This window comes from Colletes gigas, unplaced genomic scaffold, assembly GCF_013123115.1.
Source record: "Colletes gigas isolate AHSC1104 unplaced genomic scaffold, ASM1312311v1 Colletes_gigas_Sc00052, whole genome shotgun sequence".
Taxonomy (NCBI): Eukaryota; Metazoa; Arthropoda; class Insecta; order Hymenoptera; family Colletidae; genus Colletes; species Colletes gigas.
Genome location: NW_025106681.1, coordinates 336,914 through 364,664, shown reverse-complemented (window position 1 = coordinate 364,664; position 27,751 = coordinate 336,914). Strand labels below are relative to the sequence as shown.

Below are 27,751 nucleotides of genomic sequence, written 5' to 3'. Positions count from 1 at the left end.
TGTCTTAGCACTTATTTTCGCAATCTAACTAAAATTCATGAATCCTATTCAAATTTATTTCCGACGTTTCAACCTGAGAATTAATTATTTTAACTCTACAGTAAAAAATCCTGTCACCCATATATGGATGACGTGACAGTGAAAATGTTAATGGCGCGATTAAATTAAACGCGAATCTTTGTGTTCTATCCAAACGTTAAACTCATACAGTTTCTGCGTGAGTATGTAAGTCATACTCATTCGAGCTAATCGAAAAAATAAGAGACTGGATAATTTTGTGGGCGAAACTACCACCTTGAATCAGTCACTTAATTTGGGAAAAGTAACATGTGGCCAGCCGAATTCCCAAAAGATTTCCTTTCGTGTAATCATCGAAGCTCTAACGCGGAAGGCAACAGCTGTCGCTTGAGATTCCTCACGATTACAATCACGCTTCCAGCTATGCAAATGAATGAAATTGACATTTTAATATTTATAAAATATTCGAATTTAAAAATTCCGAATTGGAAACCGTTTAGGGAGTTTTCGTCATTATAAGCGTTGACACAAAACTATGATTCAACGAGTTCGTACTTTTCTCGTTAATTTTTATGATTCCTTGTACCCTAAACTATTAACAAATGATATATGTAGTAACTTGTATAAACAATATTCGTTACTTTGAAAAATGCCATTTTACTTAATTTTGTCCGCGCGTTAAAAGGTCCGTGTCCCTGCGATCGTCGAACAAATAAACTGTAAGCGAGGAAAGATGAAGGAAAAAGTCTCGCATCCTTGACAACGGTTTCGTGGCATCTTTGTCCGCTAATGACGTGGTCGCAGCTAAAAACGCGGATGTGTCGACCTAATTCGCGATCTCGTGCGTCGCGAGAGACAGAGAAAAAAGACGTCGACATCGGTCTGCTTTCGCAAACCCGCTAATCAAGGTTCACCGGCAATGACGTAAAGATTCCCTACCTTCGCGGTTTAATTACTGGGTCTTTCTTGCTGTATTTTTCACCTTTAATTGTTCCCAGTCGATGTGATGAAGTTAACGTCGCGTCTTGAACCAAGTGCTTGTAACCAAGGACGGGCTTAAGAGATTACGCAACCCTGGTAACGAGTTAATAAAATCAGAAATTCTTCTTTTCCATGAAACAATTGGGCCTTTAACGCTAGATCCATCAAAATCGCTTCTTCTTTCTATTTTTAGAAGTGAATGATCTCATAAAGTAGTTCTCCTTTTTTTTCACCAAAGTGAGTCATTCCCAAACTCTTATAGAATTTAGGTGAACTCTTGACTCCATTAGAATGTCAGAAATTATAAGACGTATGTACAATACCTCTTTTTACTGAACTGGACAATTCATGATAAAAATGTTATTTTATGGGTCCTACTCCTATTTTCACTATTTAATCCACAAAGAAAATTTATTTTCATATTAATAGAAAAGTGTGCTTTGCATCTAACGTAGATTACAACCCCCACAGAGGGTCGAAACGCAAAGAAAAATACATATCTTCTTCCTTCTATAACACGCACTAGCCCTTTGACTCCTACCGAACTGGACAATCTACAATAAAAATGTTATTTAGTGGGACCAACTCCTATTTTCACTCTTCAATCCCCAAAGAAAATTTATTTTCATATTAAAAGAAAAGTGTGCTTTGCATCTAACGTAGATTACAACCCCCACAGAGGGTCGAAACGCAAAGAAAAATATCTTCTTCCTTCCATAACACGCACTAGCCCTTTGACTCCTACCAAACTGGACAATCTACAATAAAAATGTTATTTAGTGGGACCAACTCCAATTTTCACTCTTTAATTTCCAAAGAAAATTTATTTTCATATTAAAAGAAAAGTGTGCTTTGCATCTAACGTAGATTACAACCCCCACAGAGGGTCGAAACGCAAAGAAAAATATCTTCTTCCTTCCATAACACGCACTAGCCCTTTGACTCCTACCGAACTGGACAATCTACAATAAAAATGTTATTTAGTGGGGCCAACTCCTATTTTCACTCTTTAATCCCCAAAGAAAATTTATTTTCATATTAAAAGAAAGGTGTGCTTTGCATCTAACGTAGATTACAACCCCCACAGAGGGTCGAAACGCAAAGAAAAATATCTTCTTCCTTCCATAACACGCACTAGCCCTTTGACTCCTACCGAACTGGACAATCTACAATAAAAATGTTATTTAGTGGGACCAACTCCTATTTTCACTCTTCAATCCCCAAAGAAAATTTATTTTCATATTAAAAGAAAAGTGTGCTTTGCATCTAACGTAGATTACAACCCCCACAGGGGCTCGAAGCGGAAAGGAAAATATCTCCTTCCTCTTCCTTGCTCCCAGTCGTCGTTTCGCTCATGTTTTGTCAAGATTCTCCGCTAACGGTCGAACATGGAGATTTTCTCGATGAACTCTGTTCAGTTTCTGCCAGTGATAGAAACATCGTCAGCGATAAGAGTCCGCTAGACCAAGAGGGAGTTCGGTTACGCGGCTCTCGAATAAAACCTCTCGACGGGGGTATCGTATGCGAGGCGTAAACTCTTTGTTCTGTTACGTCGTCATGCTAGACTGTCCGTTGCTTGTTGCATACGCGGTGTGCTCTTTGCATCCACTCCAGTCGATGCTTGCATCTCTGGATCGAACGTGCCTAGGGCAGACTTGATAATTCCAGCGTTAAAGTAGCATCAGAGCGTCACCCTTACAACACGAATAAATTAATGCAATTTAATCTGGTCTCCTCGACCGTCCAATTATACGAAAGGTTAGCTCGTTGAATCTCTTAAAACCACCCCTATTATTAAAACCATCTATTGTGCTTTCAACGCGCCCTTTTAAATTGATAGCAATTCTCTGCTTGTCCCTTCGCCTTTTTCTTTTAAATTGGCCACGGTATCTCTTTGGTCACTTGTTTTCGTCGCTTCTGATTTTAAAAAGATTCTTATTATCTAACATTATCCTATTCTATCATGTGTATAGTTTACATTGATTTAATTATTTATTCCATTGAATGGTTCATTGATAATTCAAGTACAAGAAGCTCAGACCGTGTCTGATATCTTGTAAAAATTGTTTGAAAAATGAAGAAGCAAGTAAAGGGTATTCGATACAGTCGGATTGCAGCACTCTGGAAGAACACCCTGTATAATCATCGTGTATTACACTCACAAACTGGACAGACCTCGAAGAAGGATATCTTTTTCTTTCTCTTGTTAGTTTCACTCGTTCGAGGGCTCTGCCGGGTCAAATGTACCGGGGGATCTCTTTGTTCGTGTTCCGTAGCTTTGGAACATCTGCGAATACCTGATGTGAATTCAAGGATTCCTTTTCCTCAAAAATCTCTGCCTCGAAGAGCATCTGCCAGGTGTTACGCTTTCTTCATCAATCGCTCCCTTGACTGTTCAAGTGCAATAACTATTTACCTGTTATATTCAAATATATGTACGTAGATTAACTGTACACTTTTTATAAAATTGTTTGCAATATATATTGACGAAGTTAATAGCTTCATTTCTCCTTGTTATGCTTTTTAAAATACTACCACTACCATTACTGTACTTCAACGTTTAATTCGGTCAATTAAGGAGACAATGGAGACAGTGCAATAAAACTATCTTAATGAATTTAATCATCTTCTTAAAGGAGTCTGAATTACAATATATTTTAAACTTATAATTTGAAACTATTGCATGGCGCAAGAAATGGGTAAAAATTGAAATACCTGCGGGTTTAAAAGAGAAGTAGGATTCGAAGGAACGTGTATGCACGTCGACCAGGATAGAATTGAAATACTCAGCGGATACGTAAGAAAAGTAGGCTTGAAATTCAATAGTGCGGTGAGAGGGATACAGAAAGATTTAGACAGACGCTGATGATTGCAGTATTCTCGGTATGCGAAGATAAATTGGAGAGGAGTAAATTAAACAACTAGATAGGAGTCTTTGAGTCAACGACCTTGTAAATAAGACAGCAGAAGAATCCATCTCTGGGGTACGTGGTTAGAAACAGTAACGTAATGTTTAACACTGAAACTGAGAACAATATACATACTACCTTGATCAAAAAGTTCTAGGACTGTCCACCGTGTGTCGCTGTCAATCACCCGATTGCTTTTTTTTTTTTTTTGTTAGGTTACCATATCTATCATTAACACTTCCTTCCAATTTCAGCGTCATAGCTTGATATTTGTAAAAGTTACGCTGTGCTGAGTACATCTCCTTTGTTCGTGTTTTCGATTTTAAAATGGCATCATTTGAGCATCAACGAGTTTGCATTAAATTTTGTGTAAAAAACGGATTTAACGGCCCGCAGACCTTAGATATGTTGGAGAAGTGTTTTGGCAACGATACTCTTTCGAGATCAAACGTTTTTCGATGGCACGGACGCTTCAGAAGTGGTCGTGAGTCGGTCGAGGATGACAAACGCAGTGGCAGTCGACGTCGAAAACCGATGAAAACATCGATAAAATTAGAGAAATGTTGTCCGAAAACCGCAAATTGACCATCAGAGAGCTGGCAGAGGACTTGAACATCGCTTATGGATCCGTTCAAGACGTTTTGGTTAGTGATTTGGGCCTCAGACGTGTCGCTGCAAAACTGGTGCCGAAAGACCTCAATTTCATGCAAAGAAAGGACCGCGTTGAAATTGCGAAAGACATGATTTCCAAGGCCGAATCCGACCTAACATTTATTAAACGTATCATCACTGGAGACGAGACGTGGATTTATGAGTATGATACACAATCCAGACATCAAGCGAGTGAATGGCGTGCACCGAAAGAGCCGAGACCGAAAAAACCACGTCGTTTTCAATCAAGAAAGAAGGCGATGCTCACGGTTTTCATGGATTACTATGGTGTTGTGCATCAAGAATTCTTGCCAGAAAAACAGGAAGTCAACAAAGAGTATTATTTGGGCGTTATGAGACGTTTGCGCGAAGCAATTCGTCAAAAAAGACCGAATTTGTGTGCAAACAACTCGTGGATTTTGCACCACGATAACGCACCGGCGCACAATGCGATCCTTATCCGTGAGTTTTTGACCAAAAACAACACGAATACTATCCAGCAGCCTTCAAATTCACCAGATCTGGCTCCCTGCGACTTTTTCCTGTTCAACCGACTTAAAAAACCGCTTCGCGGAACGCGTTACAGTACCCGAGAGGAGGTCATGACAAAATCGAAGACGGCTCTGATGGACATACCGAAAATTGAGTACCAGCGGTGTTTCGAGGATTGGATAAAGCGCTGGCGCAAGTGCATTGCAGTCGATGGGGAGTACTTTGAAGGGGACCATATCGATTTGGACGAATAAACTTGTATTTTCGATTTTATAAATAAAGTCCTAAAACTTTTTGATCATGGTAGTATGTTAAGAAATTGTAAAAGGAATTTTTTACTGGAATACTATAATGGAGTATTGTATTCCCCACTTTATTTTTATTTTATGCTAGCGTGTTTTATGGACACGATTCAGGAAAGGTTGGAAAACACTGTACACTTAAAAAAATCTCATAAAGAACGATATCTTTCATAACACTGAGAAATAGTAGCTACTAGCATTATCTTACGGTTAGTTTATAGCTCTAGAGACATTCTATCGACCATCAATCGGTAGCATTGCGCTGCCCAAGTGTTTGTAAAACGGTGAATTAGATATCGACGCTAGTTTTATTTCTTTGGCCAACGAGCATGCGCTTTGATACAACGACATGATTCAATTACACGTGATAATTTTCAAAACAGAGCTTAATTGACGTTTCCATGCGTGTAAACTCAGTCTCTTTGCTCCGGACTCGTAATTGCACGCTGCCTTACGTAATTTCAATAGAAAGTTATGTTCTTGTTTCGCGGGCTAAATACATGGTTAATCGGAATGATAAAAAGCAGTCGAATCGCCACTCTCTACGGTGCGCGTATTTACATTCGTAAATTGAAGAGCAAAAACGATACTTACGCTTTTAATTGCTGGTTTGACCATTTTTAACAAAAGTTCTCGCGTGAAATTGTACGTGGCGTTGCGAACGCGCAACAGAACTCGAAGAAAACCGATTTCTTTCGTTTGGGAAAAAGTTGGTAACTTCGTAGAGCAGAACTTTCCCGGCAGTCGTTTAGAAAGTATCAAATTTTCCCGACTTTTCTTTAAGAATGTTTCTGTAGAAGCTCGGTAACGATTTTATCCACTTTGTTTATGTTTTTCAAATAAACGTAAGGTGTAATCAAACCTTTACGTCCCGGCTATCCGCGAGCTCTTTATTGGAACTGATTATGCACTCGAGAAATAATAAATTAAACGCATGGAACCGTTTTCCAATGGAAGGCTGCGTTTTCAAGGTAATCGACTTCGACCACGCACGCTGGCGCTCGCTCAGACCACGTGTTTTTTCGAAATAAATTTTCTCGTGAACAAATTTACTGGTACGTTACACTTTTTCGAGAAGAAACACTTTCTTTCGAGTCGCGCCACTTACGTCCTGTGCAATTTCGGTAATAAAACTGCTCTTACGATTATCACGAACCCGTGAAACGCATTAATGAAACGAAAACTGTGGGTGATTTTAACGCCTAGATTACTGCGAAACGTATTCTAAATCAATCGCGTCGCTCTTCATGCGATCGTGTACGACAATGCAACGCTTTGTGAACAACTTACAAATGTCATTACAAATGTCACGTACGTGTACGGAGAACCCCGCGGAATTTCACGGATTTTTTCTTTCGTAATCCACGATTCGTGACCGAGTAACGTTATTCCGTTAGTCGCGTAATTATGCTCACTTTCCAAAGCTTATTGTGTTTCGCGCGGAATAGGAAAGCATTGTCTGTGCTTTCCAAAATTCCTCTTATTTTCTTAAAAAGTAAAGAACACGCAAAGGCTGAGAGAAAGTTCTGTTTATTCGATATACATAGTACTGTCTTTGAGCTAATTGAAAATCAAATTGATCTCACTCGTTGTATGTTCTATAGAAACAGCTATCGAGCAGTCCAAATAAAAAGTAATGCAAGCATCTAAAAAATATTCGAGTTATTAAATATTTATTCAAAGCTTTTCGTCGAGATCGAGTAATCATTGGTGAACATATAATTACTTCAGATAATCGAGGTTATGTCGCAGCCAGTCAGAAGCTAATTTAAGCTCGAAATAATTCTTATCTATCGGTCGTTTTGGTTTATATAATCGCCCTAGTTGCTTAAATTTGAATAGAAATATAATAACGGTATTGATACCAACGAGTACAATATTTGCTAAAGTAAAGCGTGGCCTCGATGTTTAGTATAACAATTGTAAAGATTGCATAGCGTCAATTAAAGTTGGGAACTGTTGAAATAGAATGAGAATTCCTCTATCAAGGGTCAAGAGACATTGAATCGAGGCAAAGGCGTAAACTACGAGGCGTGTAATCGTGTCAGAGTGTTACGAAACGCGATAACGGATGTGTACGAAACGATGATTGTTCTAGTGATCCGCCTTTTGAGACAGTCGCACTCGTTGAGCGTCTTCGCCTACTTAGACTTCTTAACTGCTGGTAATCTGAACCACATTAACCCGTTTACGCCTAATCTTTTGGAGTGGGAAACAACAACTTTACGCTCGTTTTCCGGTATTTCTTTCTCAAACGATTATCACGGCAAAACTATTCTCGAACGAGTACACGTGGCCGTTAGTCGAGCCATGAAATCTTCGTTAACCGTTTATTAAACTAATCGCGATGCTTGATTGCTTAAATTGTTTCTCGTAAAGCATTCATTAGAAATTCTTTTCGACGAACCGTGCAGCAATTAATATGCACCATTCCCCTTCTAGATCGTTGGTTTACAAACTTTTTGTTTAAAAAAAAAAATAGCCTCTGCGCTCTGGATTCATCGACTGAAAATGTTTTATTTTTATCGAATAATCATGTATTACAGATAATGTAAAAGTTGGTAGAAAACTAAATAAATTTTCTTGATAAGAAAACTTCTGGTAACTCGTTAAAATTATTAAAAACAGTTGTATAGTTTATTTATACTAAAAATCTCGACAAATTGGTGGATAAACACAAGCTGCTCGTAGCTTTTCACAGGCGGATGAACTTAACGTTCGGTCTACTGAAAGCAACATTTCCCATTTATATTTAAATGGGAATGCTAATCGCATCGCAAATTAGAAATGAAAGGGAACCTTGATTATACGATACCGCGGAGCAACTTGTGTATACAAATGAATAAGTTCTGCATTACAGTAATGCAATACGCGCGATACCAGGGTTTCAATCCCCCGTTCTTTTTGCGAAACATTCAAGATTTTCCTTTCATCCTTCTGTATGCTAATGAAACACCGTGTTGGATCTAATCCTTACAGCCCTCTGGCTCCGATGCGATTTCAATTGTTTCGAATCTAATCAAATCTTCTCTCGTCTAATTAATTATTCAACGAGGATACGCACTCTGCAGCAGATACCCAACAAGAATTTACCCCTTTGTATTCGCAATTAGCGCGCCTTGCGATCAGAAAAACGCACGCGATGCATCGTAATTATTTTCCTACATATTTCAATGTTTGAAATTTCAGGAAAAAAACATCAACGCTCGAAGCATCTATTCTCTCGAATCGACGACGTTGATATATTGCAACCACCCGAAATAAATTGTTTCGTACACTTTCTATTTCCGCTCGATGGTTATTCCCACAATGTAACGGAGAAAACGAAACTCGGTGCACCTGAAGGTTAAACGTTCATCCACGATGAAAGCATGTATTTCGATAAAAATTCCTCGCGTGACGGATGCTCGAGAAAGTTATTTCCTCGTAAGCTATAAATAACGATGGCTAGAATCTCGAAGGACAAGGTTTCGTTGGCGAACAACTTCAATCGGTACTTTCGAGCTACAGACGAATACAAAATTTGTGAGTGACCTGTGATGATATTGTGGTAATTTTATTCGTTTCCATCATCTGTAATAATTTTTTATTTATCTCAAACCGGTGCTCTGAATACGCTTTCTCCACAGTGGAGGATGACTTCGATATTAGCAGTAGAAAGAGCGAGTAATGGACCGACGCGGCAGACAAATTCTAGAAAATTATTTCTAAACGTAACGATAGAAACAAAACTTTTCTTCTCCAATATAGTATACCTCTCTGAAGGTTTGTGGCGTCGCCTCCCGTACTCGCCACCAGAGGGCTACGCTCTTGTCTCTCTCGCAAGCGTTCGAGTGACCACTCCACGACCAATTCTAAGCCTGCTAGAAAGCCTCACTGACGAGTCTACTAACCGTAGCGCGCCCCATAGGTTTCCAAAACGTTTAAAGACCAACGTTTCCTGCGCTTTCTATTTCGATTCCATTCCAAAGCCTCGTTTTCCACGCCGGCTGACTTTCCACGGCTACTGGAACGCCGAGTTTCAGCGATTTTAAAGTGTACTAGTCATCCTGGAGATTCGCATTGATTCGAAACCGGTTCGAAGTCGCTTTGTATGACTCGTTCTTGACAGGATACACGTATGCGCGAGGAAGTGAAAGCACCGTTCACGGGACAATACGACCGTGGACAGTCCCCTTCTCTCTCGATCCACGACTAAAATATCTGCATACTGACGAATCATCGACGTCCGTGGTGAAAGAAATAAAAAGAGCAGCGCGCGACTGTCTTGCGTAACGAGACACGGCGTTTCGTTACGATCTTCAACTATTTCATGGACGTTCTTTCGCGTTAGTGGAATAATTAGAGTCATGAAGCTGCCATTAGCAGCTCCTCTATCATTAACCTATCTGCCGGGAGAATAATCGTAACGCCTCGTGCGTAGTGAAGTTGCTTCTGAAAGTGCAAACTGGCCACGAAAGGAATGAAAATCGAGCACTGATTCTCAAGTTGTCGCTCAGATACCCCATCGTCGCTTCCTGAAACTGCTCGTGCTCGACGTTATCTTCACGCCACGATCGACCATAACTCTCCAAGAACCCTCGAAAGATCAATCTAAATCGCTAGATCTCAATAAAAATGGCGGACAACGCCATTCTATTAAATATTAGATACACTTTCTTTAATATTCAAGATTTTATGTTGTTCATTCACAACATTGGGGTAGTTGTCAGTCCTCGAATATAAAAATATGTTCTCCTCGGAACACGAGAAAGGAATTATTTTATTTTTCACGTTATTGTAAACGATACCAAAACGAACAATATACAAAGTGGGATAAAATAATTGGTTCGAATGCTGTGCCATTTAATTGTAAGCGCAAAGAGTGAAACTAGCCAAACTCGTGAACTCTTTTCCTCGAGTATCGCATCAACGTTTCTAAAGTGAATTGTCTTCGATGTTCTAAATTATACCGAACCAGCTGTAAATCAAGTACATGTTTCAAGGAAGACAAGACAACGTGGAGATCCTGTACTCGAAGAGGCGGCTTGTTTGGCCTCGTTTAATCGAGAAGAGCACGCCTCCGCGACAGATATACAACGAACTGAACGCAAAAACGAGTTACACGAATCGCGGTCTCACTTGCAAGAGCTTGTTGAACTTTGCAAAAACGAACCTTCCCCTCTCCGTTCCTAAATCCTTACGAAATTCATATTCTTACGATACGTAGTAAAACCACAACTGTGTAATTAATAGAAAATGTTTATACATTGCATGCACTTAAGGGGCCTTTCTACCTTGTGAGATTTTAAAAACCGAATTTTTTTTTGCGTTTTCTTTTAGTATGTAGTCTCGAAAATATATCTACCGAGTATTAAATTGAAATTCTGAAAACTAACGAAGTTATAGCCTGCTGAAATGTACCGTGCGTAGGTATAACAACTGGACGTGAAACTTTAAAGCTGTTTTTCTCGTAACTACAGTTTTCGGCACTGCGTATGTGATAACAGAAAAACTATTCAAGATATCAACAGGAAATTTATACAGTATCTTTAGAACTAGTCTCCCTATCGCATGAACTAGGATAATTGCGATATCTGCAATACTTTCTCTTTTATTAACAAAAAGGCAGCCGAATATATGAAAATATTCAGTATTTTTCGTAAAATAGCTGCCATTTTGCCATTTTTTGTTCTTTTGAAAAGATCCTAGTTCATGCTATAACCACACTCATCTCTATTAAGAATATCGTTGGTTTTTGGATTTCGGATAACTTGTTCGCAAGATATCACATACGCAGTCGGGCGCCGTTCCTAAAAACTGTTGTTTGTTGTTCAACAAAAACAGCGTAATCAATAGATATTATGCGTTGTAAAAATTCGTAAATATAGCTAAATATATAATAAATGTATCTACAAAACACGGAATTAATCGCTTTTTAATAGCCCGCAAAGAAAAATCACAAAGATACATGTATTTTTCGTGCCTACAAGGTAGAATGGCCCCTTAACGTGCAAAAATATAAATTCTTTAAGTAAGAAGACAATTCTTTGATCAGATTTCAAGTTCTTGATGGCAAGTCTCACGTATTAAAATTAACACATTTTTACACTCGCGAGGTATTCCTAAAATACTTCTATTCTTTTTCGTGGCCATTCCTTGCGCGAACAGACAAAATTAATATACCTTGGAAAAATTATTTGATATTAAATTGTACGTCAAGAGGTTAATAAAAATATAAATGTAATATTTCTTACACGCGAAGAAACCAGCCTCCGTACGTTTTCCACTTTTTGCACAAACGTGTGTCACCCATCGAATAAAAATTTATCGGTATTAATAACTTTCGCAACGGTTGTCGATTCTCTTCGCGCAAGAACGATCGTTCTTTTGCTAAAGCTATTTCTCCGCTTGCGTTGTTCCAAGAAAAAATGCGCGCGACTAACGAACGAGATGAAGTCGATTCATTTGCAGCGAGAGCATCGCCACGAGCGAATATCGTTTCTCGGAATTGCAACACGACAGCATGTATATCCCATTCGTTAATCGATTCTTAGATTTTCTCCGATGCGCTTCTGCTGCACTTTCTACGTGGATACTCGTGACATAGAAAGCTTCGGTGAAAATTACTCTTCTGCGTCACAAATTTACCTCGAACCACTTACGTAATCGTTAATGTGACTGGTAATTAAACCGCTGCTCTCCAAACCGTATTAAAACCACATTTTTTTAACGTAGACATTAACCCCCCTGCGATACAACGACGAATCTCACTCGTCGCAAATTCTTGATTCACAATTATGAGACTACTCATTCGTCATCAAGTCTTATAAATTGAAATCAACACATTTTTACGTTCACGAGATATTCGCAAAACAAATCTATTCTCTTTTGTGACCATTCCTTATACGCACAAAAGACAAAATTAAATAGTATACAGGGTGTTCGGCCACCCCTGGGAAAAAATTTAATGGGAGATTCTAAAGGCCAAAATAAGATGAAAATCAAGAATACCAATTTGTTAATGGAGGCTTCGTTAAAAAGTTATTAACAATTAAATTCAAAATTTTTCAAATCGTTCTGAAAAAATTATTTTCGGTTGCGGGGGTCAATTACAATCATTTTTGGTGAATAGACGTACCCCCGAAATCGTACCCACTTTCTAGAAAAAAATTCAGTACGGGCAGAACTTTGAACGTTAATAACTTTTTAACAAAGCCTCCATCAACAAATTGGTATTCTTAATTTTCGTCTTATTTTGGCCTCTAGAATCCTCCATTAAAATTGTTCCCGGGAGTGGCCGAACACCCTGTATGTTTGAAAAATTATTTGAAATTAAATCGTACGTCAAGGGGTTAATAAAAATACAGGGTGTCCCGTAACTGATGGTGCAAGCGAGTAGAGGATGATTCTACGTGAAAACTTGAATCGAAAATGTAGAATAAAATTTTTTCATATGGTTCTGTAATTTCGAAAAAATTAAGTTTGAAAATTTGTCGAGTACACGTGCACTTGGACCAGCTTCAGCTCGGCGGATTTCATTGTAGATCACCTCCATTCTTGTTCGTAAACGTTGTCAATGGATCGATAAACAGATTTCCAGAATTCGTCTAATTTATGAACTGTTGGAAGCGATGTCAACGTTGTTGCAAACATAACTGTGCTCTCCTTATTAAATTGCACCGAACATTTTCTAATGTGTTGTGCAATTTTAATTGTTCAAACGCTATAATAATTTTTTGTTTTTATTGTTCAACACTCGTCATGTCGTCACTGTACACAATCACTAAAGCCAAATCAAGTACACGCGTACTCGACAAATTGTCAAACTTATTTTTTTCGAAAATAAAGAGTCATATGAAAAAATTTTATTCTATATTTTCGATTCAATTTTTCACGTAGAATCACCCCCTACTCTATTGTATAAATGTAATATTTCTTATTCGCAAAGCTGTTGCAACGAAGTATTCGTAAAATACATTTATTCTTTTTCGTGGCCATTCCTTATACGAACAAAAACAAAATGAAATAGTTTATATTGGAATAATTGTTTGGAATTAAATCGTACTTCAGGGGGTTAATGTTATGTAGCATTTCGAAGCGTTCGGTTATGATTTTGATATCCTGTGGCAAAACAGTTGTATGTCAGTTATATTAGACGTTTCGTTTGTTGTATACAGCATGTACGCGAGTTTATTTACATTCAACAACTCTCCTCGTTCGATCGTGTGGATTCGGTTGTTCAGTTTTGTCCGTGAACCGGTGAGAAACGCTTCAAATTTCGTAATAAGGGAAATTATATCAGAGACGTTCCCAACGGGGATAAATATTGCGTTAAATTGACAATACTGTTATATATTACATTATACATATATATACATATACTAGTATATATTAAACGTGTGCGATAATCGAAAAAGTATTGACATGGGCCAAAGAAGCTTCAACATTGTAGGTGAATATTTTCAAACGTGTGACGTATTTTTTGTTTTAATATTTGTGCGTCGGAAAAGTCGGTCCAGTCGATTCAAATCATCGCACAGTGTGGAATTCGGAACAAAAATCTTGGCTTCTTAACTCGTTAATTTTCGACCTGAGACCTCTTACACTTGTTTAAACAGAATACAAAGATGCATCAATTGAAACGACCTTGATTTTTTGTTGCATAAAAATTGTTTTGCTAATTTCTACTATTGCAATTTCTTGTCAAGTGATTGCTGTGTAACATTTGTTGGAAAAGTTTTTTGAGTGGTTTAGAAGAAGTGCCTGAGATATCGTAGCGATCATTTCGAGTATATGGATGTTCAGGAAAAAAATCATTACTTCGCATCTGTGCAATTCCTTTGTTTCTGTTTAATTAAAATATAAAATAGATACAGAAACAATTTCTTGTCTTGTAAATAAATAAAAGAACACTTTTTATTAGATTAATTCCGTTTCGGGCAGCTAAAATTGACGTTGCATTAAAGTGCCCTAAATTAATATACAAAAAATCATCGAGGTATTTTTTTCAAAGTTGATGAATATTTAACATAAAAAATTGGGACCAATTGTTTAGCAGTTTGAAAGGTACTATAATACTATATATAACTTGCAAAAATGAAATTAAAAACGCAAATTTTCGGTAAATGGCACATGTTTAAGAAAATGCATCGAAAATTGCAATCAGTTTCAAATTGGTAAATTCAGTGTTGAAATCTACGTCCCTTTATTAACATTTTGGGATATAAGAATTTATGAAACATGGACTTTAGTTTCTTGACTTTTTTCCATTGCTGGACACACTGTGCATCGATTCGATTCGCAGATTCCCTCGTCGCGACTTGACGAGAATGCCTAAAGAAAGCTCGTTATTCAAATAAAAAGTTAGGCTCGTTCCACGCTCGTCGAACACACGGCGGTTGCATCGCGTGGCGCAACTTTCGAGTTGTTTACTGTCATTAACCGCAATATAAATAGCTTAATCAAAAGAGCAAGAACGTGGGCGAGATCCAGTACAATGCACACGTTAACCGTAAGCGGACAGAAAACTGCACAGGTACCGGATGCGTTTCATGAATAGGCCCATTGTGCAGAAGGGATTGGGTCTGAGATAACTGCATACGTTCGTTGCATCCGGTCCACATACACATCGGCACGTTGAAAAGAAATGTTGATTATTGCAAGACGGTGATCCTTGCACGGCGATCTAGTATGACGCAAGTTTCCCCCATCTGTCAGCTACTTTATTATTCGGGGTAAAAAGGTTCTGGTAACTCGGACCTTTAAACGGACGAAAACTAAATAATAACGTCGTTTAAAATTTCACCGCGTACTAGAATCGAAAATCGTAAAAAAAGAATTGTCTACTTGTCGAGAGTGGAAAAATCGAAGAATTTAAAGGTATCTCGTTATCACTGCGGAGCATAACTATAGCACTACTAATATTTTTAACATTTCCGACCTGTAAGAAAATAATTTGAAACAACCAATTATATGGTATGAAAAAGCATTGTAAATAATGGATTTTAGGTGAAATTCATTGAAGTTGTCTGCTTATATGTCAAGATTTAATCGATAAACGTTTGACAATCGCACAGTGGTCCCAAATGCCGAAAAGTTGGTCAAAATATGAAGGAGTTCTTCAATTTAGCTAAAAATTTGTAGGTAGGGGTTATCGAGGTCGCTGATTACGAATCAAAAGTCATAATTTTAAAAAACAAAATGGCGGCTCCGATATAGCTCACACATATGCGAAAGAAATGTCGGAATCACCTGAAATTTGATACATAGTTACTATCGAGGTTGCTGATTACGAATTAAAGGAAAAATTATAAATAAATAATCAATTGTATTTATTAAATGAAATGACTCCAAAACATCTTACGCCAATTACATACACGGTCTGTCCCATTTCCGATGAGACTGTTCAAAATTAACAGCCGATTGCAGCGCCATCTATTGATTCATCTATTGAATTTTGTAGACACATCTTTCATCTATCTTCACCCCGAATTTCGTAGCATTTCCATTGTTCTGTCAATAGTTACGACATTATAACTAACCGTCCACTTTGTCAGTCTGTCGAAAAATCGCTATGGAGCAAAGAGCGAATATCAAGTTTTGTTTTAAGTTGGGCAAAACTGCTCAAGAAACATTCGAATCGATGAAAAACGTTTACGGTGACCAGTGTCTATCCCGTGCATAAGTATTCCGTTGGTTTGCTAGATTTCGTGATGGTCGTGAAGACCTTGAAGACGACGAACGCGCACCGAAGCCGAGAACCTCGAGGAATGAAGAAAACATTGAGAAAGTCAGTCAAATTCTGCGCTCTAACCGTTGTGTGTCAGCGAGACTTATTGAGGAGATGACTGGCATTCCTAAGAGTCTGGTCCATCGCATTCTGACCGAGGATTTGGGAAAGAGAAAGATCTGCGCGCGATTTGTTCCACATTCCCTCATGGAGGAGCAAAAGGACATGAGAATGAGTCATTGCAAAGACATGAAATCTGCCAAAAAAAAGGACCCTGTATTCATGTCATCTATCGTAACTGGCGATGAAACGTGGTGCTTTCAATACGAACCACTCACCAAAAGGCAGAGCGCTACATGGAAGTCACCAGATTAGCCGAAAGAGAAGAAAGTGCGGATGCAGAAGAGTCGAATCAAAACGATGCTTACCGTTTTCTTCGATTCCAAGGGCATTATCCATAAGGAATTCGTTCCACAAGGTCAGACTGTGAATGCTCAATATTATTTGGGTGTCCCGCAGAGATTGTGGAACAGAATTCAACGTGTTCGACCGGAGTACAAGGAAGTTGGCAGTTGGTTTTTGTTGCATGATAATGCGCCGTCGCACAAAGCCCTAATTGTACGCGAGTTTTTGGCCAAAAAAAGCATCATAACGCTCGACCACCCGCCGTATTCGCCTGATCTAGCGCCGTGCGACTTCTGGCTATTTCCTAAACTCAAATTAGCGTTGAAGGGGAACACTTACAGTACGATTCCTACCATCTTGAAGGCTTCGACCAACATCCTGAACGCTATTCCGGCACCCGAGTACCAGACATGCTTCGACAAATTTTATGATCGGTTTCAACGCTGTATTGACTCAGAGGGGGATTATTTCGAATAAATACGATAGAAGAAATGCACTGTAGAGCGTCTTCTTTTTTATTTTTGAGCAGTCTCATCGAAAATGGGACAGACCGTGTATATACTGCTAAGTTTCAAGCAGAATCATCGGAATCATATTCATTATCAGATATGTCGCTTTCTGTGCTGGATTCTGTTATTAACATTGCCGGTTGAACTAATAAATTTAACGCCTTTTCACAGTGGTCCCAAATCCCGTAAAGTTGGCCAAAAAAGTATCGAATTTTATTACTGATAGTTTATACGTTTAATTACAAGGGTAAAAATACGTCGGATTTCGGAGGTATGTGTATTCACCAAAAATGATTATAATTGAGCCCCGCAAACAAAAATAATTTTTTCAGAATGATTTGAAATTTTTTAATTTAATTTTTTAATAACTTTTTAATGAAGCCTCAGTGAAGAAATTGATACTCTTGATTTTCGTCTTATTTTGGCCTCTAGAATCTCCCATTAAAATTTTTCCCAGGGGTGGCCGAATACCCTGTATAAGTAAAAAATCTAAATGAAAACGAAAGGAAGAGAAAACGAAAGGCAATACCGCATAAATGTTTTATGTCTATCATAAAGTGAGGCAGGTATAAGGCACAATTTACAGCTTACAGCAGTGCCTTCATATTATTTGATTCTTAGTGCTTTTACATGGCAAATGCGAAAAAATGTTTTAGTTTGGAATTCTCAAATTTTATTAACTATTTTCGAAATAAATAATTTTTCATGTAAATAGTTTAATGCAGATTTATAGTCAATAATGAAGTAGATCAACTGGTTCATTGAAAAATATACAATATTTAATAATGAAAAATTATTTATGCATTAATTTCAAAATTTATTAAATCTAATAATAAATCCACTCAAAATTATACATTATTTATTTTAAAAAATTTTTTTGTATCTGCCACAGTTTCCAAGAAAAAACCGCGTGATTTAGTAACGCGGTCACCCTCCATTATAATATAGGGTGGTACGACGTAACTTGCAAAAACTTGCAGCTAATTCTTGCAAATTCTGCAAGGTGAAAGTATCACATACAAGCCTGAAAAAAATGACAGCGGGATCTTGAAGGATGAGTAACTTTTTGCCTACTTGTTTACGATGCATGCATGAAATTTTACATTTTATTTTCAGTAATGAATGTACCGGTTTAAAAAATTAATGGATAACAATTTTTAATATGTTAGTACTCAGAAATGTTCTACGTACTTCCAGGAACAGCATCCATTTTGCAGAATTGAAATTGATGTCTTCTAAAAAAACTTATGTACTTTTCACTCTGTGGTACGAATTGACGCTTACGCTCTCGACAAACGACTGACTAACGAAGCCAAAGTTTGGATCGCAATTGCCATCCAGGTATAAAAATATGACTCATTTCATTTTCCCTACCCTAAAGAGACATCCTTAAACTGCCGATTCCAACAGGTAAAACCTCCATACCGAAAAATTATTTTTTGGGGTTTTGGCCACGATTTCACGATTTGGGACCACTGTGGATCGGTGCAAAACAATAGAACCAGTTCATTTTTTAACGCACTTCAAGGGTTTCTGTTGAAATTTTTTTAGTGAACCCGGGAATTCTTAGTTAATTAATACAATGCCACGTGGCAGCTACCTTAATGAACAAGAGCAACGTGCAATTTCAGCGTACAGAGAGCAAAAAATGGGGATACGTGAAATCGCACGTAAACTCGGGCGATCTCATAAAGTTGTACTGAATTTTTTACGCAATCCTACTAAGTATGGGAAAAATAAGAAAGGGGGACCTAAGAAGAAGTTATCCCCTCGTACTGAAAGGCAAAATGCTAAAGTTGCGAGCAATACGTTAAAAAGCTGTAAACAAATTATGAAGGAATGTGATTTCGGCGTTTCTCGTTGGACTGCCCAACGTGTCCTTAAACATAATTCAAACATTATAAGACAAAAAATGAAGTCTGCACCTACACTTCTGAAACGTCACAAAATAGCCAGGCTTGAATGCGCACGAAAAAACATGAGCAGAAATTGGAATAATGTAAGTTAAGTTTAGACATTCATAAATCGAGATTTTAGCTTCATATTCAATATTCCTTATTTAACTTAGGTTATTTTCTCTGACGAAAAAAAATTCAATTTGGACGGTCCAGATGGATTTAATTCATATTGGAGGGACCTTCGTAAAGAACAAAAATACTTTTCGAAACGTAATTTCGGTGGAGGGACACTTATCGTGTGGGGTGCATTCTGCTCCTGTGGCAAGCTCAGATTAGCTTTTCCAACTACACGAATGAATAGTGCAGAGTATATTAGAATACTCGAAAATCATTTATTGCCTTTTATTCATGCAAACAGTCAACATTTCATGGACTTATCAACGAGATAATACTCCAATCCATAAAAGCCGACAAACCACAGCATGGTTTGAAACGTTTGATGTCAATGTATTGAAATGGCCTGCATGCTCCCCAGACCAAAATCCAAATGAAAACCTATGGGGTGTCATGGTACGGCATATTTATAGAAATAATCGACAATTTTCGAACATTTCGGAGCTAAAAACAGCAGTTATTGAAGTGTGGAATCAAATTAGTGAAGAAACTTTGAAAAAACTCATTACAAGTATGAACAATCGTAATTTTGAATTAATACATAAAAAAGGAGGTCCTACTCATTATTGAAACTGCTCACTTTAATAAACTGAATTAGAAATTTAACACTTTATAGCCATTTAACCTTATTATTACGTTCCAAATACATTGGTGCTATAGTTATGCACCATTGCAATATTTCATTTATTATCATACTTCATGTTAAATAAATGTTATTTTTGTATTTTTTCCATTGATTATAACTTTTTTCTAGTCCTTTTCACGTGGTATTATTAACATTTAGAAATCATTAGTTACAACTACAAAACTCTTGAAAATTATAGTGGTGCTATAGTTATGCTCCACAGTGTAGTTCTAGTCAACTGTGTCAGTGTTAGGTGAAACAGAGTGAAACTGTATCGAGGAAACATCAAATTAACGGTTTAATTATATCAATCGACTCTATGCTGAGTATACAGTGTGTGCGAAATTGTTTCCGGACTGTTTTCGCCTCGCTTTAGAGATAAAAAGTTGCGATGACTTTCGAACGATAACGAGATCAAAGTATGTTAGGAAACAGGGACAGAGTACGGTTAAGTGATATTCTTTTTATTTATTGTGGATACGAGACTCCATATTTAAAATATTACGCGAAAAATGACAAAAGAATTAAGTTAGACAGGAAACTTGAAGATTATGGTCAAGCTTTGTACTGTATTGAAATTAATAAAATTTTAAAATTCTAAATTTTGTATTTATTCATTAAACAATCGATTCTCAGTGACTGCAAATGCACGTTTAAACGAGGAGCTATAAGCGAATTTCTTACGGAATAAGTTCTTTCCCTGCGAATATTTCATATAAATGTCACGTTGCATTTGCACTATCCGCGACTTTAGCTAGAAACGGACAACCGGCGTTGACCTAATTGCTTATCGTAGAAATGTCAGTGGTCCTTCGACTTCGCAAGTCGTTCGTAACTGGATTAAATAGGGAAAAATTCACTCGTGACGTGCAAAGTTAATCTGCAAGTTCCATCGATGCTCGCTAGGCCAGCCAATACTAATACTACTGATTCGATAAATCTTTATGGATCATTTTGTGACACAATCTGTTGGAAATTAAATTTAAAAACGTCGAGTGGATTGTCGAGCGGTCGTGCAAAATAAAAAAGAAAATTAGTATTAAGTCGACCCTTTTACGAAATTTTACGATTTCGACGCTAATTGGGAAATGGTGTTTGCAGCGGGTAAAGTCGAGGTGTCGCGAGATGGTAAGTACTTGAGTACTCTGGCGCAGAGAAAAGTACTCGGTGAGCTGGCAATCCTTTACAACTGCAAAAGAACAGCAACGATAACAGCAGCTACCGATTGCCAATTATGGGCCATCGACCGACAATGCTTCCAAACTATTATGATGAGAACCGGCCTCTCGAGGCAAGCCGAGTACACGGATTTCTTAAAGAGGTAAAGTCGTTTCCATTAAATAATTATAAATTAATAACTGAAGGCAAATAATTGCAACCATACGAAACCATACGATCAACGTACAATTTTGAAAAATTATTTTCTCAAACCTTGCACATACTAATAACATTATTATAGTATTAATCATAACGTAATCGAGCACAATACATAATCTCCTTCGGTATCTTGCTAAATGACAATTGATGTTCCGAGTTCCATAACAAGTTACTTCAGCATTAATTGATGTGCAATTGCATATTTATCGAGACGAAATATTCCACTGACATTTCGCAAGGTTAAATTAACTTCAGCCTATCAATTATATAAGTGCACCACCCTACTCGCCGAGTTCTAATTTACCGTTTTGCTTTTTCTCTTACTGTTGTTATGCTCAGCACTAAGGATAATTTGACTGTCAGAAACCACTACTGCTTCGAATAAAAATTACGAAAATTTATTGCTCGATTGAGAATTTATGACTCGCGTCAAATCAGTTTTCATTTATTATTCAGTCATTGACAATTATTGACTTCTTGTTACTCCTCTGATAATTAAATACTACGTCTGATAATTTCCGTGTGCGTCTACTAAATCCGAGACATTTGTTCAAGCACTCTAATTCGTTAAAATGTCACAGATAAGATAAAACTTAACTTTATTGCATTCAGCAATTTTGTTGAACAAAGCTTGTATGTAGCGTCTGACGTAATTCAACATTCGATACCATTTAGCATAAAACGCAAAGAAAAAGTAAGAAATCAAATAAAGAAAGGATTGGGACAAGAAATTTTGCAATCGTTTTTATACGTAAAGCTTTTATGCGTGATTATACTTCCATTTGTACGCACAATAGAATTTACCTCGTTTATCGCAGAATTAGGTATACTTTATCATCTAAAATCCTGATTAATTAGGAATAATCGAGAAAATAAAAATCAGATTCCAAGCAAACCCAAACAAGGATTCATTTTACTTTATCCAAAAAATAAACTGTTGTTTATCTTGAAAACATGGATACTCTATACCTAAAAAGAATTTCAATTGAGTTTTTAGAGTTCTCTGAAACCATAATCTCCGACCATGCGGTAGAAAAGAATTCCACAGTTTGGTTTCTAACACGAAACAGTAATGAAAAAATATTCTACAGTGGAAGGGAATAAGCTAACGGTTAAACTAATAGATATCCCGTGCTTACTGAGAAAACTATCCGCGTGAGGAATAGACAAGACGAATGGTTCCATCTTAACAAATCCCTTGTTTTCCTATCTTCCTTTTACGAAGCGCGATGAAACGAGTCCTATTAATCACAGGCAAAATTAACAAATGCCAATTCGATCGTATCGTAATAAATAAACATCCACTACGTGACTGAACAAAATTAATAACTTTGTCTGTAATTAAAATTAGACGGTACTAAGACTGCTAAAACGAAAACGTACAGCTAATATTGCGTAAACCGTTTTCAATTTTTTATTCTTTCTTTGTTTCAGCGTTCCTATCTTCAAAAATTTGCCCGAAGAAACACTAACCAAAATTTCGGACGTCTTGGAAGAGGTAAAATTACTACCCCAAAAATTTCATTGCTCTTTGAAGTTTGTAATATTTCATGCACGTCAGTGTGTTGTTTGTATTTTTCTTTTAGACATTCTATAACAATGGGGATTATATAATCAGACAAGGAGCGAGGGGAGACACGTTTTTCATAATAAGCAGAGGACAAGTGCGTGTAACGATAAAACAACCCGACTCCACGGAGGACAAGTACATCAGGACGCTGGGCAAGGGCGACTTCTTCGGTGAAAAAGCCCTTCAAGGGTAAATTATTCCATCGCAACTTAATTTAACAATTACCATAATAATGTATTTCAATTTTTACTTGCACGGTTCTATGTATATTAGCACTTTAACGGCCGCTATCACGTATACGTGACTTTGCGAGCTAGTAGACGTTGGCCACTGTCACATGTGCGTGATCTACCGTATCAGTTACCATTTCATCATACATTCAACTTATTACGTTTGTTGAGGTTATATTTATAATTCCTTTTAATAATACTCCTAGCATCTTCGTGTATCTCACATTGGTTTACAATATCAGTGGTGACGGACAACGATCTTCGTGTGATACGTGCGGCCATTAAAGTGTTAAATTTCAAAGTTTCGTGAGTGTATTGAAAACTCAATTTTAGTGTCAATTCATTACACAGGGTGTTTAAAAACGAACTGAACGCGTTTAAGCATCGATTACTTAACGAACAAAAACAGGCAAGAATTGTGTTTTTGTAAGATTGAAAGAATAATGTTACATTTAATTGTTCATTGTGGCGAACGTTTGAAGAGTGGTTGCTCGAATGTGTTCGCAGAGACGACCTCAGGACGGCGAACATAATCGCCGACGACCTGGAAGGAGTAAGTTGCCTGGTGATAGACCGTGAAACGTTCAATCAACTAATTTCGTCCCTGGACGAAATTCGCACACGGTACAAAGACGAGCTCGTGGAGGGCAGAAGGTGAGCGCGTTAGCTTAATTCGCGGATCGTAATTCCATCGCGCTGGTAACAGCGTTGTTACTAATAACCACGTTGACTCTCGTTAACGCTAATTATACTCGACTGCAATCGCGCCATGAATGGTTTGTTAAATCCCCGTATGTGTGTGTGTTGTTTCACGCTTACCCTACTAGGATGGAAGAATAAACCGCACGATCTCAGAGTAAGTTACGCGTTACGGTACAACCGTGATAATAAAATGGCAATTAAGTTAACGTTTCGCTTTTTCTGAAACCGCGCGTTGCAGTCTGCATTAACGCTGATTCCTGCGAATTTAGCCGCTACGCGAGGATGATAAAGCTAAATAGAAAACTATTTTCAAGTTGAACGAAATGCTTTATTGTCTCGTTGCATACGTCGTGTTTTAACTCTTTGAGGCACGCTGGGATTAAAAGTGTCCCACCTTTTTGATGCACTGTAACGCATGCTGGGACATTTTTAGGCCCACCTCGAAATATTGCAATAGCTGGATGCACATAGGTTCATATTCCGTCTTATTTACGTAAAGCAGTTGTGAAGTAATATGTTCAACAAATGTTGTAAATGTATTCACTTGTGTTGGCAACATTCAACATGCCAATACAAGTTCATCAATTGTTGCAAGCGGAAGGTTTATTGCGACAATCTTTCTTTCCTGGTTTTCTATTTTTTTAATGTTTTTACATTATGTGATACCTTTATTAATAAAAATATACCAATTTTGTTTAATTTAAAACGTAATAAAATTTCTATGCAACATGGGTCTATTTTATTATCTGAAATCCTGTGCCGCAAAGAGTTAAAAAAATAGAAAAACATTGATGAATAAATAAATAAATAAAATAAATTTGTATTTTACACAACCTAATTACGCAAAAGGAGCAAACCGATGATCGTGACGATATTTAACACAGATTGAACGAGGAATTCAGGGACCTAAAGTTACAAGATCTTCGGCCACTGACCACCCTAGGCGTGGGCGGTTTCGGAAGAGTCGAATTAGTTCAAATAGCCGGCGACGGTACGAGATCCTTCGCTCTGAAGCAAATGAAGAAAGCCCAGATCGTCGAGACGCGACAGCAACAGCACATCATGTCCGAGAAGAGAATTATGGGCGAAGCCGATTGCGATTTCATCGTAAAACTATTTAAGACCTTCAAGGACAAGAAGTATCTATACATGCTGATGGAGGCTTGCCTAGGTGGTGAATTGTGGACCGTGCTTAGGGACAAAGGGCACTTTGACGACAGCACGACGCGGTTTTACACGGCCTGCGTCGTCGAAGCATTTGACTACCTGCATTCTCGGAACATAATCTATAGAGATCTCAAACCAGAGAATCTTCTTCTGGACAGTCAAGGGTAAGTTTCTAACAAGCCTAACTTGTAGGTAGACGAAGAATGGTAAGTAATTGATCCGTGCATTATCATAAAATCGTAGGCGGCCAATCGTTTAGGACATATTTAACAATAAAGATAATAATCGTCCGTTGCTGTGGTAAGAACGTTTGCTTCGACCAATTGAAACGATTAGCCTAGCAACCGTAGTTATGACTTTCCGTAGTGTAGTATGCAATAAAATTCCGATTATCTGGCATATTCGGGACTGAGACGATGCTAGAAAATCAAATATGCCAAATAACACTGTTCTACAAATTAAATTTTGTTTTCTGTTTTTCAATATCCACTAGGTAATTCTTATAGAGCTTCGTACCCTAAACACGAATCTGGAAACGGAATTGCTGTATCACCCTCAGTTTTCGAAAAACACGAGTTTTTGTGAAAACGTCCAATTTTGGGCAAAAACGAGGTATTACGCGAAAATTAAAAACATCAGACAGTTCCACTTAATCTTAAAAGATAGAGGAGAGATTCCTGAATATGCTAACATCGATAGTTATAATATTTTGTGCTTTTGAACGGTTGTAAATGATCGCCAAAGATTGAAAAAGTGTCGAAGTACGTACTTTATACACAATACTTTTGCATATTTACGAAAAGTTCTTTACCTGACACGAAATTTATACACAGGATCTGATTCTGCAGACATTTCTGAAGAAGGAACTGTCCAACAGAAGTGTAGAAGCCGTTCTCCGTTTTCACAAAAACTCGTGTTTTTCAAAAACTGAGGGTGATACAGCAATTCCATTTTCACATTCGTATTTGGGAAACAGAGCTCTACAAAAATCACCTAGTGGGTACGGAAAAACAAAATTTGTGTTGAACAGTGAATATAACCACATATGAAATGATAAAAACGAGGAATATAATCACAGACAAGGTATACTTGTAGACCTTACATCCAATGGATATTTTCAACCAATTTTCTGAGGCTCTAGAGCTCTATTATCATCTTCGTGTCTCACTGGCAACATTACCAACAGGTTACAAAAATGAACGGAAAAGGAAGTGAGACAGCAAATGAAATTACTGACACACTTCTGGCCACACCTTATATTTTCGGTAAAGAATTTTTTTCTAGAAAGTGCGTAGGATTTCGGGGGTATGTCTATTCACTAAAAATTATTGTAATTGGCCCCCGCAACTGAAAATAACTTTTTTTAGAACGATGTGAAATTTTTTAATTTCGCCGAAAATTGATTTCGCTGTCGATTTTTCTTAAAAAGTTGTTTTTGATTTTTAATAAGCACAACCATGGGTAATATAGTAATATAATTTATTAATAAAAAATAAAATATATAAAAATCCTGTGCTTTATTGTTTGTGTGAAATATGAACCGTAATATTTACCGAAGAATAGTCGAAGTTAATATGCCGGTTATTTGGACATTCCGGATAACTTGATGCCGGATAATCGGAACTTTACTGTAGTTTTATTCGTTACCCTAGTTTTAAGCTGTAGTTATAGCGCAAAAACGAGTTACTAGTTTATACATTTATTTATAGAATATACTATAATTTCTTTACGAATAAAGTCATAAAATGTGACAATGAAGTTTGATGAAAAATCACAATATATATTGACGTAAATGTTATGTACTGATGATGAATTAGATAATATGCAGGAATTTGTAATTGTTGTCAGATATGTGAAACTCGTCGACTTTGGGTTCGCCAAGCGTTTGGATCATGGAAGGAAGACGTGGACCTTCTGTGGTACCCCTGAATATGTTGCACCAGAAGTTATTTTAAATAAGGGACACGACATCAGCGCCGATTATTGGTCTCTTGGTGTTCTCATGTTTGAACTCCTTACGGGCACACCGCCATTTGTCGGCAGTGATCCGATGAAAACTTATAATATTATATTGAAAGGAATCGACGCTATTGAATTCCCAAGATCGATCACAAGGAATGCAACTGCTTTAATTAAAAAACTTTGCAGGTAATAATTGACATCTGCCATTCAGTTGGAATTTCTACATAGCGCATGCTTTTAACTACATATATGTATGTAAAGAAAGAATACTTTCTTTAATTGAGGTTAGCCACGCTTTAGTAGCTCAGCGCGCCCTCTAATCAGGATATCGAGACCCAAACGAGAGGAAGACAGGATATAGAGGGAGATTGTGTAAAAGGCACATGTGCAATGATCTAAGTGATCGATAGATAACATTAAATAAGAGAATAGGACTAGGAGTAAGTCAGTGAGGAGAATAGACTTAAATTGTCGTTTTATAAGACAACGAACAAATTTAAGGACTTCCAGGATAATAACCAACACGTGTTGCTCTATAGAAAGAGGTTATAATTTATACATAACATATATACAGTTTTTACAGATACAATGGTTAACTAGTTACCTATAGAAAGAGAAACGACAATTTAAGTCTATTTTCCTAACTGACTTACTCCTAGTCCTATTCTCTTATTTAATGTTATCTATCGATCATTTAGATCATCGCACATGTACCTTTTACACAATTTCCCTCTATATCCTATCTTCCTCTCGTTTGGGTCTCGATATCCTGATTAGAGGGCGCGCTGAGCTACTAAAGCGCGGGTAACCTCAATTAAAGAAAGTATTCTTTCTTTACATGTATATGTACCAATTAAATATATTTAATAGACCAACAACTTTTCGAATTGCTCTGCATAAACAATCATAAAGAAAAAGAAAGTAAACTATTTTTTATATTGTCTACTTATTTATTTTTAAGGGACAACGCGGCGGAACGTCTCGGTTACCAGAAAGGTGGCATTAGTGAAATACAGAAACACAAGTAAGCGTACTAAATTCAATTTCTAAATATAACTAAAAAAACTC

General features: G+C 37.3%; 1 protein-coding gene across 3 annotated transcripts in view; it reads left to right on the top strand.

Annotated features, from left to right (window-relative positions):
• LOC122403435 (cGMP-dependent protein kinase, isozyme 2 forms cD4/T1/T3A/T3B) overlaps positions 1 to 27,751 on the top strand; it is an 89,172-nt gene that overhangs the window by 60,439 nt on the left and 982 nt on the right. For all 3 annotated transcript variants that reach the window (XM_043406957.1, XM_043406959.1, XM_043406958.1), the window contains 7 exons: positions 20,777 to 20,996; positions 22,487 to 22,550; positions 22,639 to 22,811; positions 23,360 to 23,506; positions 24,439 to 24,885; positions 26,570 to 26,869; positions 27,645 to 27,707. In XM_043406957.1, the coding sequence (XP_043262892.1) occupies positions 20,777 to 20,996; positions 22,487 to 22,550; positions 22,639 to 22,811; positions 23,360 to 23,506; positions 24,439 to 24,885; positions 26,570 to 26,869; positions 27,645 to 27,707 (1,414 nt within the window). The remainder of the gene's footprint in view (positions 1 to 20,776; positions 20,997 to 22,486; positions 22,551 to 22,638; positions 22,812 to 23,359; positions 23,507 to 24,438; positions 24,886 to 26,569; positions 26,870 to 27,644; positions 27,708 to 27,751) is intronic.